General features: G+C 39.1%; 1 protein-coding gene across 50 annotated transcripts in view; it reads right to left on the bottom strand.

Annotated features, from left to right (window-relative positions):
- Positions 1-1,360: 1,360 nt before the first annotated feature.
- The window catches only part of runx1t1 (RUNX1 partner transcriptional co-repressor 1), a 233,066-nt gene continuing 219,658 nt past the window's right edge, over positions 1,361-14,768 (bottom strand). For 16 of the 50 annotated variants that reach the window (XM_073931144.1, XM_073931148.1, XM_073931142.1 and 13 more), the window contains 5 exons: positions 13,465-13,565; positions 12,250-12,451; positions 11,989-12,057; positions 6,578-6,768; positions 1,361-5,533 (listed from right to left, as the gene is read on the bottom strand). In XM_073931144.1, coding sequence (XP_073787245.1) covers positions 5,252-5,533; positions 6,578-6,768; positions 11,989-12,057; positions 12,250-12,451; positions 13,465-13,565 — 845 coding nt within the window. In that variant the 3' untranslated portion in view covers positions 1,361-5,251. 50 annotated transcript variants of the gene reach the window in all.

Here is a 14,768-nt window from a genome sequence, read left to right as displayed (position 1 = left end):
CGTGTTACCTATTGCGCCACCGTGACGCCGATATTGTTGACCTTTTCTTGGTACATCAATTAGTAAGCAGGCAATCAGTCCTTGAATATAAAGTGTAGAATGTTTTTCATTTAATCAGTAAATTAAACATTCACCATTGTCCTAATAGTATTGAACAACCCCCATTCATGCTCCCCATACAATTCATTTACTTCAAATGTTTGTAGTTTGTATTCTTATATAGATTTTTTTAAATGAATCACTTTGGTAAAGCTTAACTTATAGTAAATTTTTGACACGTACGCTAGTCAAACATAGCCAGACACAGGCGTTACATGAGGGCCAAACTGCCCCAAATATGTGGATACTATTCTGATGATATTTGCATCACAATATCTGTACACTACCTGACTAAAGTCTTGTCGTCTTCCCAGCTTTAAGAGCAACATATTATAACTTGACTTCTAGTTGATCATTTAGAAAAGTAGCGGTAGATTTTTCTGATGAATCATCTGTTGAACTGCATCCCAATCATCACAAATACTGCAGAAGACCTATTAGAACTCGCATGGACCCAAGATTCTCACAGTAATCATTCAAGTTTGGTGAAGGAAATATCATGGTTCGGGGTTACATTCAGTATGAGGGTGTGAAAGAGATCTCCAGAGAGTATGGCAACATCAACAGTCTGAGGTATCAAGACATTTGTGCTGCCCATTTCATTACAAACCACATGAGAGGGCAAAGTCTTCAGCAGGATAGCGCTCCTTCTCATACTTCAGCCTCCACATCAAAGTTCCCGAAAGCAAAGAAGGTCAAGGTGCTTCAGGATTTGCCAGCCCAGTCACCAGATATGAACATTATTGAGCATGTCTGGGGTAAGATGGAAGGAGGAGGTATTGAAGATTAATCCAAAGAATTGCTTTCTTTGCCATTCCTGATGACTTTATTAATAATTTATTTGAGTCATTGCAGAGATGTATGGATGCAGTCCTCCAAGCTCATGGGAGTCATACACAATATTAATTCTTTTTCAGTGCATCATGACTTTATATTCTATACTGTACATTATTTCTGTTAAGTGACAAGACTTTTGTCTAAGCAAAGTCAGATTTTACTGTACTAATTAAATAATTAAAAATCAAGGAATGATCTCATTTTATTTTGGTAAAATAAGTGTAATCTAGATGCCTTTGTCTTTCATATAACCCAGTTCTGATACCAAATGATCAACTAGAAGTCAAGTTTTTATTTGTTGTTCTTAAAACTTGTATGTAAAAATGTGAAGTATACTAATCTTAAAAAAGTTATTGATGCAACAAAACAGAATCCATTCTATCCCATAACAAACTCTAAAACAAAGACAAAAAGACGTCTCCAATGCAGGTATGAACATATTTATTACACAGTAAAGAGTACAACAATACCAGAATCATACTGCAAAGATTCACAGACTGACAGACCATTTACTACAGCCCCCCCCCCCCCCCCCCCAAAAACGAGAGAATAAAATAAAGAAAACAGATTAAACAAGAAACCACAGTTCAGACATAGTAGACTCAAAAAACCCTAGAGTATACTGAAACGGTGTGATGACGGACCACACCCTCCCAGCCCACCTGTAACCTGTGGTTCATGTTTCCGTTAAGTATTGCACAACGACTTTCATGAGTTTCATTTTTTTTTTCACAATAAAATTTTTCGAAGAACCCTATCATTTCCCATCCTGAACCCACCCCACCGAGTCATTTCACTTTATGTTCATTTATCATCCCAAAGTTGAATTCACTTTACAAACTGAAGAAAGAAAAAAAAGCGAAACAAAATAGCGCAAGAACACCTGGCAAAAAAAGGCATGCGCATATTCACCAACTGTTCGATCAGGTTTGGTGCAAATTCCCAATAAACACAAACCTAAATGACACCAACATGTGGCCAAGCGTATCTCACAACAGAAGACGGAAACTGGGGGGAAAGGGGGTGCAGGAGAAGAGAAGGGCAATAGGAATATATCACATTTCTCATCTTTGACCATTACTGAATTATAGTGTATATCAAATGAAGTCAACACTCTGAAATATTTTCTTTTTTTACTTTGAGTCGACTCAAAGTGATTTGTACGCATGATAAACTTAAAATTAACTTTTTTTTTTTTTTCATTTTACATATCCTATCCATTAAGCTTTTTTTTTTTCTCATGAGGTCTGCATTGTTACCAAGTAGTGATATGGTTTGCAGCTATATGAGCTTTTAACTTTGGGTTTAAGTCCTGTTCTCATGTGCCCATTTGGTTTGACTAGACCAGTGTCCGCTCAGCGACTGGTGCTCCTAACGTGCTGTCAGAGGTAGAGTGAGACTTTTTGCCACCGAGGAAAAAAGGTTGTAGCAAAACAGACGTACTAGAGTGGGAAGGAGAAGAAGGAGATTCTTAACGCTTTATCCGTGCTTATTTATTCAGGTCACCCTGATTGAACTCTACACTAACTGCATGTATTTCAAAAATAGTTTCAAGACAGCTCAGCTGGCAGATTCTGTGGAGATGTGGATGGGTGTCTTACACCCTTGATTTTTGGATTAATAACCGTAGCATGCCGGAGGAGGCCGGAAGTGCGTCCAGAGCCAGCCTCTTCTCCTAAGAGGTCAAAAGCACAGCGTTTAGCACCATGAGCCAGCTAATGCCTCATTCACACTAGCAGCGACTTTGTAGCTGCCTGTCGCTATACCTGCAAACGCAGGTTTGAGCACGGAGAATACAACCAGCCTTTGAGCGAGTAGAGAGTTCTACTGGTGCTCCTATTGGCTTTCGCTCAAGAAAAATCGATCTTCATTTGCATGAAGTTGAAGGATTCTCAACTTTGTCGCGTCTCTCGACTCTCCCACCTGGTCGCCAACAATTGCTGTTGCTCGACTAGGTCGCCAGAATTCGCTTACTCTCTGTTGAAATAAGTGGTGGCCTCTTCGCTTAGCTGCTGCGAGTCGCTTATAGTGTGAATGAGGCTTAAGTGCTCAATCAGACCCCTCTTTCTCTTAAGCCAACAACGAGGTTGTGTCGTTTAGTTTCTCACATGGCTTTTAATCTTGAGCTGAAACACTTGGTTTGGTTATGCGCCGTTCATGAACAAGAAGAGCCTTTTGGAGAGACGAATCCAAACGATACGGAAGGAAAAAAGGACGACATTGAAACAGTTGTGAAAACCTCGCCACGAGGGATCTAGATGTGGGATCCATCTTCCGGTTATTGCTCAGTCCTTCGGACTACATCGTCCACACATCAAACCTTCTTTCCTCAGGAACTGCTACATGGTTTTGAGTGGCTCCTCCTCCCTATGAGCTGAACAGCCCTGGCTCTGGACAGGGGAGAGTTAAAGGTTTTGGAATGGAAACATTGCTCAATGTGGTTTCCCCTGATAAACACGTGGAGAAAACAAGAATGAGTCTCTTTTGTCATGTTTAAATCTTGAATAAAATCAGGTTTTGGTCCTTCATGTCTGTCTTTGGCTGTCTTCCATGTTATGTCTTTTGTAATACTGTGTATCCTGGTGCTCTGCAGTGTTAAAGCTGTCTGTTTTTCACCTCTGCATTTGGAAAGTTAGTTTCTTAGTGTCTTTTTTGTACACTTTTTCTTTTTTTTGTAGAAAACAAAACAACATATACCATAGCGTTCAGTATGCATGTGCATGCGCTGTCCTTAACTATTCAAAGCAAAATGTTTCGAAAAATGTGAACAAAAGCAGATCGTGGTGATACTTCTGTTTTGTCTTTTGTCTTTTTTCGCTTTTTTTCATAGGTTTTATCCATTTTTTAACAAGAAAAGAAAATCACAGATATGTAACGAAGCACTCCAAAGAAAACCTATGAGGTGAGGCTCCCTATGGAGAAAACAAAAATGCCAAAAGAAGCATGCTGAGAGAAACCGTGACAGTGCAAATACATTTATGTACGTCCCATGTACAAAAACATTTATGTTAGCATTCCATGTAACATGCTAGTTCTCAGAAAAACATCTGAATGAGACCGAAGTAGCAGCTCTGAGAGATAGCGTTTGCCTTTCGAGGACAACGGGGGAAAAGTTTTTTCTTCTTCTTAGAGAACAACAAGGGGACTAGCACAAACACATACGAATAGAAAAGCAGCTTGCGAAAGATAGAGAGACGGAGAGAGAGAAAACAAGAGAAAATATGTTCTTCCTTTTTGCACCTAGAAAGACTAAAAAGTTGTGACTGTGGTTTAAACTATTAATGCGTTGTCACAATTGTCCAGCACATGTACAATAAATAACCATTGGAGACGGCACAGGACACAAGTGTTTAACACAATGAGATCTAGAAGGGCAAAAAGAAGCAGAACGAGGACTGATGGCGGGACAGGAGAGAGCTCCAACAGCCAATGATTTATGGGGAATTCCTCAGCCCTTTGCTTCCCAGCGGCTGTCACAGTGAGGTTCTGACAGTCCTGCACTGGTGGGCCGATGACTTCACTTCCTGTTTTGGGAGCTGCATTTGGGATCAGGGCTCAGAGCGCATCCTTCATTAAGCTGTGTGCTACTCAACATCCAGCTCCTCGCCCCTACATTCCTCAGTGAAACAGCGTTTTATTTCTCAGACCATTGACCTGGATATTATCTTGCAGAAGAGGGGCGAACATCTGCGTTCCTTCACAATCTGCTGCACATCTGCAGAACTGAGCGCGTGAGCCAGAAACGCCGTCTACTCCACCACATCTGACACAGATGCCCTTCATGGCAACGACGAACGTCGTGTTGACTTCTTTACAAGGAACGCTGTCTTTTTGTCCTAATAAAAGTCAGAGTCTTTGCTTACATCAGCTGTGAAGTATTTCCTTGGTTTTGTCATTTAAAGTGTCTTTAATGAGGTCAAATAGTTTCATATCCCAGCTACTGGATAAAGAGCTTTGAGAACGGAACAAAGGAGGAGGGGAAACCCAAAAAAATAAATGAAGGAGAGGTCGAATATACTCATCAAGAGGTCCCGGCTGTCTACTCCATTTGTCTTCTTATTTACAAGAATGCAAGAGAGCCACAACAACAATAAAAGACATGGCCAACAGTCATCCATAATAGCTGTGGCATTAATAAAGGACAATGAGAATTTCAAACAAAGAATATCTTTGCGTTCTCTATCATGGCAAGTCAATATGACCCGAAATGGACCTCCTGTGGGTGATCGCCCAAAGTAAGTACAGTCTTCTCTCTTTGTTAGTGCGCTAGCTTTAGCATTTTGGAGCAAGTGAGGCAGGTGAGTCGGCTTGGACTCTAGCGCGGCGTGTTCTCCACGGTGGAGGGCGTGCCGGGTGTGGCTGAGCGAGGAGTGGCGGCGGCAGACGGCGTGTCTGCTGGACTTCCAGCTCCGCTGCTGGGAGTGGCTGAAGAGCTGACGGTGGCAGGGGTCTCACCCTGCTGCTGGGCCTGCAGTGTCTGGCCACACACGTGGTGGTGCTTTTCCCAGTCTTTGTGCTGGCAGAAGGAACCGCAGTAACGCGCCGTGTTGCAGCCGCTGCAGGTCTCGCTCGCCTTGCGCCCACAATTCCAGCAACTCTGCGTGGAAAAGAGGGGGAAGGAAGGTTTAAGTTGTGATATGTAAAAAAAAAACACGCATGCATTTTTTTTCCACGGTATTATCCCAATTAGGAAATAATAGATGCGTAAATCTTTGAGAAAAACGAGAGCAAGTCTCAGCTCATTAGCAGCAAACATTTCCCATTTGAGTTTAAGTCTAAATAGAGAATTCTGCTTTATTTTTCGTTGGATCTCCCTTCTTTGAAAACACTGAAATAATGAGCTAGCTGGGGAGAAAAATAAAAAACGCAGCCATTTTACCCAGTTCCACATGGCGCGATGTGAGGACACATTTGTAACAGGTTAACTACAAAACGCTGAAAGATCACACAGAAACTCAGGTTACCACTGTGGCCTCTTTGTGTTTGTCTCCGGGCCAAATAAGAGCAATTATCACAAAGTCTCGAATGCGTCCCAGAGATGAGAAGCCGCTGTTATAAACGGCTACCGATGAAATCCTCCAGGGAGAGGTGCATAAACATGGCTCGTGCAATTAAACTCAGATGCGTGCCGCCTTTCTCTGCTAACTGATTAAACGAGCCGTACCCCTGCTGTGCGCAGACACTCGCCTGCTCCCTTCCCAATTTCCCACATCCAAATCAGTACCACCTTAACTGTCCACATGTTTCATTTAGAGAAGGAAGAGCGCCGCTCTGCCTGAGGTGATAAATGCAATGTTATATTCCTCGACTCTGCATGACACCAGCCTGCATGAGGAATTATCTGGGACACGCTTTCTCTTCCCCCCTGTGCTTTTCATATGATCTCAATGTTTTCCTAAAGATTTACATACTGAGGAGATCAAATTTAAGCTACGGACATACAACAATCCAACCAAGTGTGTGTGTATGTCATGTGTGTATATATCATAAAATAAAATGAATTCCCAGAGATAATATCTAATGCAAAAATAAAATAAACGATGGAATATATTACCATCCCAATGAATCATTGTGCGGTATGTGAATGCTGCAGCTGTCCACTGATATAATAACAATGTGCGCTAGGCGCACAAGCTGTTACCTCACTGGAGTCCTCCTGCTGGTTGATGACTGACAGCGCGTCCTCTGCTGCTTGCCTCCTGGCCTCAGCCACCGTGCGCTCCATCTTGGCTCGCTCTGTGCTGATCATCTCGTGTGCCTTGCGCTCAGCCTCTGACACGGCTTTCTGCAGCTCAGACATGGCCTGCCTCTTCACTTCATTCACAGCCTCTTCTGACAGAAAGAACACAGTGCTTTTAAGTGTCCATGGCATGGCAGGAAAAAAGCAGATGATAGTGCAAAGAGAATATAATGTAGACTATAAACACATCCAGATGTGCTTTGTTAAATAAATAAAAACCCAGCAAGCGTTTTTGTTTTTTGTTTTTAAAAGATGTCTAATAGACGTCTAAACATAGTCATTTGGCTAAAACAAGGCTAAATTTGGGCTGCAAGTGAAAATCTAATAGACGCCTAAGAATAGGCCAAAACTAGAGCAGTCATCAAATAAACAGAAATGAATGACTACACATATAAGATCTGTCTGATCTGTCTATTTGACGACTAGTCTAGTTTTGCACTATTCTTAGTTTAGTTTAGTTTAGTTTAGTTTAGTTTAGTTAGATTAAAAGTGTATGAATCCCCTTGGGGCAATTCATTCTGACATGGTGGTGCTTCACATGTAACAAGAATGACACACTTAACACAATAAACACCAACACTTAACATCAAGTAAACAAACACAAAAAAAAAACTGAAAAAAAAATTAAATAACAATAATAAATAATAATAACTAATAATAATATTCCATCGGTTAACTACATTTATTACGTAACAGAATTGCTTCAGGCACAAAAGTAAATTGATAACAATATGTGGAACATCTTATTGTCCTTAAATTTCACCTAAAGGGGGCACCCACTCAAAATATCTGATCAAGGAGTGTGTGATGTCTTCTAGTATTTTATGTGCTATCCTCAACACCTGCTGTTCGTATCAGTATGCAAGGCTTCGCAGGGGAACCCCTAAAATTTTTAGATGTTCATTAGATTTTCACTGACAGCCCAAGTTTAGCCTTGTTTTAGCGTGTCTACGTTTTAATGTCAATTAGACATCTATTAAACAAATAAAAAATAAAAATAAAATGTTTGCAGGGAATCATCAAATGGCAACAAAACTACCCAAAATATACACTGTCATTCTAAAAATCTCAGTTTGTTGGATATATAAATAACATTGATCATTTTCTGCAAACTACTGATGCCTTTTTTTTTCATATTTATCATAAAAATTCTGTAATTTTGCCATAAAATGACAAATGGTCAAAATATCAAATATATTTATTAGCATTTTGTGCAAAAACAATATTATAGAGTACAAAAATAGGTAAAACACTGTTCTGCATTTTCACAACTAAGAACCAATAAACATAAAAAAAACAATATATTAAATAACACAGTAAATTTAAAAAAATAATAATAAAATAAATAAATAAATCACAAAAAACAAATAAATAAATAAACAACTAGATAAATAATTAAATAAATAAATAATAAAAAAGCTTTATTTCTCTTCTGCTTTAAGACTAGTAGTGTCAATATAATTTAACAAAGGTCTCCATGCTTTGTAAAAAGATTTTTTGAAGACCCTCTTAATGAAAACCAAATTTTTTCCAACTTTAAACATTTCTTTTATCATATGAAGGTGGAGATGTTTGCACTTAAGGAGAATAATCCTCCAAGCCATTAATGTGGTAAAAGCAACAACGTTCTGTGTTCTTGAAGGAAAACTTGGCCCAAAAGGAATTCCTAACAGTGCTGTTAGAGGGTTTGGAGTGGCTGATATGTACAAATGTGTCAAATATTTTACACCAAAACTCTTCAGACATATTTTTAACTCATTTCTAGATAACGCGATGTTATACCTTTTTTCATCAAATTTTTTAGTTTATTTTAACCAATAGTCAAATAAATAAATACAACTCTTTATGTTTTTTTTTTTTATTTGAAAACTGAAAGAAATAAATATTTTACACAAATGAGTTCAAAAATATCTAGTAAATGTAAATAAACTAGACAATTTTCCATAATTTATAGATATTCTAAATAAATAAAAAACTGACCCCAATTTTTTGACCAGTAGTGTATACAGAAAGTAACTCAACATCTTATTATTCTGCATCTCAGTCAGTTTAATTGATGCTATTGTTCAAAAGCAGCTACGAGATTAATCTGGGGATTAATTAGAAACATCAGTCTTTATTTGAATGGGCTCAGACGACTTTCTATGTTCGCTGAATACAAATAAACAAGAAAAAGCGCTTTTGTTTCGCCTCAAACCAAAGAGTTTACTCTAGTGCACAAGACAGATTACAGGTAATCCTTGATATTTTCCTCTCTGAAGTATAAAAGCATTTCCTTGAATCTGTACTTTTACATTGTTATCCCATTAACCGTAAATACTTCTGGCTGGAAAACTCATCTCAAGAGCAGACTAGGGCTTTTTTCGTGTGTTTGTTTGTTTTCATTGTTCAAGGCTGCAGCCTGACTAATTGCATATGCAAATCGGGCAATTTATATTTAAATTATGCATTTCAATTGCACCCCCAAAGGCCCATGCAGATCAGGATATGGCACTGTGCGAGAAAAAGTCTTGAATATTCATCACCTACTGTACACAATCTTTCGTTTAAAAAAAAAAAACAGACACGCATCTCTTAGTACATAGTGGCAACTTGTGAAGACGGCTTTAAGGCAGCTTTGACTGTTTTAGCATGGATTCTGTATGCATCACAAGAGGGGTACAATGGTTTAGAAAAAAAGCTTAAGGAGCTTTATTGCACTTAAACTGTCACGGCAGTCTCTTGTTCTGAAGAAATGGATGGCTGCGGTTATGCAGACCCCAGTCTTGAATATGAGGGATTATAGAGCCAGGGACATTTCATCAATACTGGACTGAATTGTAAAACCATGGTGGTTTGGTGCGCAGAGTCGTCTTCTCGATGAGGATGAGGTTATGGAAAATGCACCACAATCCCTGATACGTTTTACTGCACTTAGTCTTGACAATTCAGATGGAATTTCAATCTGCGGTGATTTGTTTAGGGTGTTATTACCGCTGTTGTGTCGCAGGGGCAATGTATTACCCCAAATGAGCGTCTTCTGTAACGTCATTTTCATGGCAAGGTTTGTTTGCTTTTATAAAGCCTTTGGTAAGACCACACAGAGAAGACAAACTGCTTAAGCAGATGCGTCTGTCGTGTATTAGCAAGCCGAGGCCAAGGTAAACAATCTGCTATTACAGAATCCATCACTTGTCATATTTCACACAGATCAACTGCTCTTTAAACAAAGCCTTTTAATATCTTTATCCGTCTTTTAACCAGCTCCTCTGCTGTGATAAAACAGAGTGCCGTGGAGAGCTGAGAGCCTGTTGCACAGCTAATGGCAGGAGTGCTGAAGTGCTGTAAAGGCTGGGAGCACTTATGTGTCCTGTTCAGCCAGTGCAATAAAAGAGCTTTATGATCTGACTTCACTGTTGGAATGTGTAGAGGTGCTTCCAGTGAAAGCCAATCACCAAACTGCCCGGCACACGACTCCTGGAACGTTACAGGAGTCAAATTAAATGCCACAAAAACAGACAGACGTTTCATAATGCGCTACAGATCTCCAAGATCTGCTACATTTTTCCATGTGCTTGGTCTGCTTTTGAAGGTTTTTGTAAATGTTGCTTTTCAAATGTGCAAACCCAGCAGGCACAAGACGTTAACATGACGTCAGATTGATGTTGTACCCCAACATCGTGGGGACGTTCTGTTTTGTTTGGAAATAAAAATTGGGTTGACGTCAGAATCCAAAGTTAGGCTGATGTCAATGTCCAACCTAAAATCACATATCAACGTCTAATGATGTAACAGCGTGACGCTGTGTGGACGTTACCCCTATGACGTTTATCAGACGTTGGATTTTGGTTGCCATACCTGACAAATAAATGTCAGTATTTGATGTCAATATGACGTTGGTTTAAGTTGTTGGCTTGACGTTGGATTTTGGACACTTTCCAACACAACCTAAAATCAACCAAATATCAACCTTGTTATTGGATATCAAAATAATGTTGTTCTTAGACACTGGATAGTAGGGATCATCCCATTGTCCTTCCATGGTTCAGTGCGCCCTGTGATCCGCGGTTCAAAATATGCATTATTTATATTTGGTTTGTTACTTTAGTCCTGCTTCTGCTGGGTGTACTCCTGCATCCGATCACTCTCGCTATTCACTATTCACTCGGTTTAACCGCAGTCTGCTAAAAAAAGTATTCTTCTCGACTGACTGTTCCCGCTGAATTAAGAGAGAAAAGCCGGACGCTCTCTCTTTGCTCAAGTTTCTTTCACCACGAAGGTGCTAAAAGAAACAGAGCTCTCAGGAATCCTAATAAAATCATAGAAATCATAAATAAAATGTGTTGGTGCCTTGGCAATACAAGCATAATGTAAACAGAAGTAATCAATACTATAAAAGTGCTCAATTATTAAGATGTATGACATAATTACTATCTGCATAATTGGTTGAGACTGATGAGGGGAAATTGAAGTTTATTTTTTAAGCAATTTTATTGGACGCAATTTTCAAAATGCCCTACTTTTATTTAATTAATGCCAGAACTTGCAAATTAACAGTAATATGTGTGAAGCTGTTGCATTGTCAGGTGTTTGTTACCTAATATATATGTTTATTGTTATTTGAATTGTTCTGTAGGCATTATTTTCTAAGCATAGCACAAATTGTACCGTACCAAAACCATGACCCTAAAATCGTGATACATGCCGAACCGTGAGTTGATTGAACTGTTGCACCCCAACTGAATAGACAATGAATTTTGCTCATGACCAAAATCTAACCTAATATTAACGTCTTATGGCATTGTGTGCCTGCTGGGAAGCCTCAGTCTTGTCTTTAATTAGATTTATATTTTAATCAAGTATATAATTTTATATGTGCATCAAAGGGAAGCAATTCTAGTAGCTCTAAAAGCCTTAAGGAATTAAGTCCATTCAAAAATATGAATATATTTGTATTTTATTAATAAATATGGATCCATATATATTTTGTGCATGATATGTACATCCTTTGCTGTGCATAAAATGTTCCTCTTGATTATTTTTTGCAATCATGAATCTCCGTGATCTCAGGATAACAGCTGTTATGTCGAGATCACACCAGAGTTTGGTGTGACACTGACAAGGTTCCCACCTGACTCTGCAGTTCTGCATACAAATAACAAACTTGACTGACTGATTGAATTTCAGAGAGCTTTTAAATCATAGACAGGCTTTTGAAAGAGCTCTGTCTGAATAATTTAGCTTTGATTTTCCACCTGGGCTTGTGTGTGTGTGTGCGTGTGTGTGTGTGTGTGTGTGCATGTTTAAAAAAATAACAAAGACAGCATGCTAACCGGCTTTCTTCCAGATTTCTTCAGGTACGTATCCAGACACTGGCCTGTGAAGGAGCTCCCTATGTACTTCTGGAAGCAAGAGAAAAACAGACACCTTATTAACAGTCAACTCAATATGTGGTACATATATTTTCCAGGGATAAATAACTGATAGATCGTTATACTGCAATCAATCTGGTCAATGAACTGTAAATCTGCCCTATTAGAGATCAGATTATCAAGTTAAGACACAAATAGACCTCAGAGCTGCATTTAAGTTACCTAAAGCATTGCCTTCTTGGCTAGCGGGGCTCTGTTGTCTTGACTGACTGGTGCTAGTGCTGCTGGTTTTTTTAAGGTCTTCAGCATCGCTGTAACGCCGGATCCAGTAGTTGAGCTCTTCTCGGTCAGTCTCCTGGCACCTCCGCAACACTGTCAATGAGCGACGTGTCTTCTCCACCATATCCATAATGCAGTTCAGGAGCTGTGGGGCATATACATGTGGAGTGTTACCAACAACACATCTCCTCTGAACAGAGATGACCAATTTAGATAGTAAAACATGATGTTGAAGGGCTTAAAAGAATTCTGACACACATCAATGCTACAGACAGTTAATACTCTGAGGTTGCTCTTATAGATCATGAGACTTTTCAAATGTACAATAAATCAATTTTTCTACTTAATGTTCTTCTGACGCACTTGAGGCAATTGTTTACAAATAAATACAAGTAATATAGATGCATGACTTTTGGTTAAAAATGATTATAGTGCATAATTCAAAGACTTCACCTGATTCATAACTTGATGAATCAGCATTTTTGAACAGGTCTCTTGAATGAACAATTAGACATACAATTTTTTTTGACAGTTATATGTTGCCAACTACTGGTACAATGACATAATTCAGGGGTGGCCAACCCTGTTCCTGGAGAGCCACCTTCCTGCAGATTTCAGTTGCAACCCTTATCCAGATAACCTTAAAGGGTTAAACAAATGACTCACAGCATTACTATGGTCACAGAAAAGTTTGCGCTGTTATAATTCACTTACCCTTTAATATATTTTGGTGCGATTATTACCCGCTGTTAAAAAAATAAAATGTTTTGAATGAGAAGCTGTAATGTAGCCGTAGCAGGAGGAACTTTGGCATGGCGCCCTGCCATGGCAGAATGAATGTAGCGGAAACCATATATCGATTTCGGCCAAAAAACTCCTAATTGTTGGTATTTAGGAATGAAATCTTAGAGTGATAAATTGTGCAGCTCTAATAAATATTTGGGGTAAATTTGGATGTTAAATATTGCTGTGTTGGAATCTTGTTATGCTGCTCAAAACTGTCAGAGAAAAGAGACTTGCAAAAAAATGCCTTTCTGTGACAGGAAAAAAAAACATGCAAACACTGAAATGTACTTGCACACCCCTCTCATGTCTTTATCTCACATTCTCTCTCTCACACACACACACACTTTAGATAGTAATAAAAAATGTTATTACTTTTCTTACATGGTCAAGGTGCTTCCACTCTTCTGCCCATTCTCTGTCTGTGAGTCTGTGATCTATGACTTCCTCCTGGCGTGTGCTGCTGCCGTGCATCCCTGACACAGAACCGGAGAAAGAGAGAAAGAGAGAGAGCGAGTGTTAAACGTGTTACTATTTTCCTCGGTTTTCCATTTCTCATGCTTGCCCTCAGCAGCGTGTCGTGCCCGTCTGTTTCACAGCCATAGCTCACCCGCTTCCTGACATCCTCCATCGCTCACACACTCTTCATTCCTCACATGCTCTCATCCCTCACTCCGCTTTCCAGTGCAGCCTGCGGGCACGCTCTCTCCACGCCACGCCAGAGCTGCCAGCCTCATGCATATCTGGTGCATATATCACCGGCTAACGTGCTCAAGTATTTTTAGCACATTTAAACCCGATAGGGTGAGTAGGTTTTATGTAAACCTCACATCATTTTTAAAGGAGTTTATGTTCCTGATCCAACTGAGCCTCGCCTGGGTTAACTTCTGAGACTCTGAGTGGCACGCGGTGGACTTTTTGGAGATTTGAGCTGCTGGCAAACTTAGCTTAGGAATAAATGCCCCTTCATTTGCTTTTATTCCTAAAATGAATCTTAGTAATGTATTTTAAATTGCACACTTATGTAAATATTGTAAATACAGTGCTAAACATACTATGTGAGAACACCCCTCACAAATCTCTTAAACTCATATTTTCTACAGGATGCTTTACAATATTATATTTGTGCATATACATTAGATTAGTCAGTACTGAAGCCAAATCTGGAGCTAATAATAAACAAAATAACTTATAATAACGGTCCAAAATGAGTACACCCAAATAGGGAAAATATTAAATAAATACTTTTTAAAAGAGCAAAATTCAAGAGAAACAAAAAATGTAAAAATATTTTTTAAATGCGGTAGTTTTTTCTATTTTCTTCAATATTTAGCATGAATTTAAATGTATTATCATTCAATGATTCAAAAACTTCACCTGATTCATTACTTGATGAATCAGAATATTTGAACAAGTCTATTGAATGAATAATTAGACATAATTTTTTTAAACAAAACTTTTAACAATTTTTTTTACATGTTGCTAATTATAGCATGGTGGTGCAGTGGTGAACACTGTCACCTCACAGCAGGAAGGTCGCTGGTTTGAGTCCCAGCTGGGCCAATTAGCATTTCTGTGAGGAGTTTGTAAGTTCTCCTCGTGTTCATGTGGCTTTCCTCTAGGTGCTCCAGTTTCCGCCACAGTCTAAAGACGTGTGGTATAAGTAAACTGAATGAATT

Source organism: Danio rerio, chromosome 19 (assembly GCF_049306965.1).
Source record: "Danio rerio strain Tuebingen ecotype United States chromosome 19, GRCz12tu, whole genome shotgun sequence".
In the NCBI taxonomy this organism is placed as follows: Eukaryota; Metazoa; Chordata; class Actinopteri; order Cypriniformes; family Danionidae; genus Danio; species Danio rerio.
This window is presented reverse-complemented; position numbering and strand designations above follow the sequence as displayed.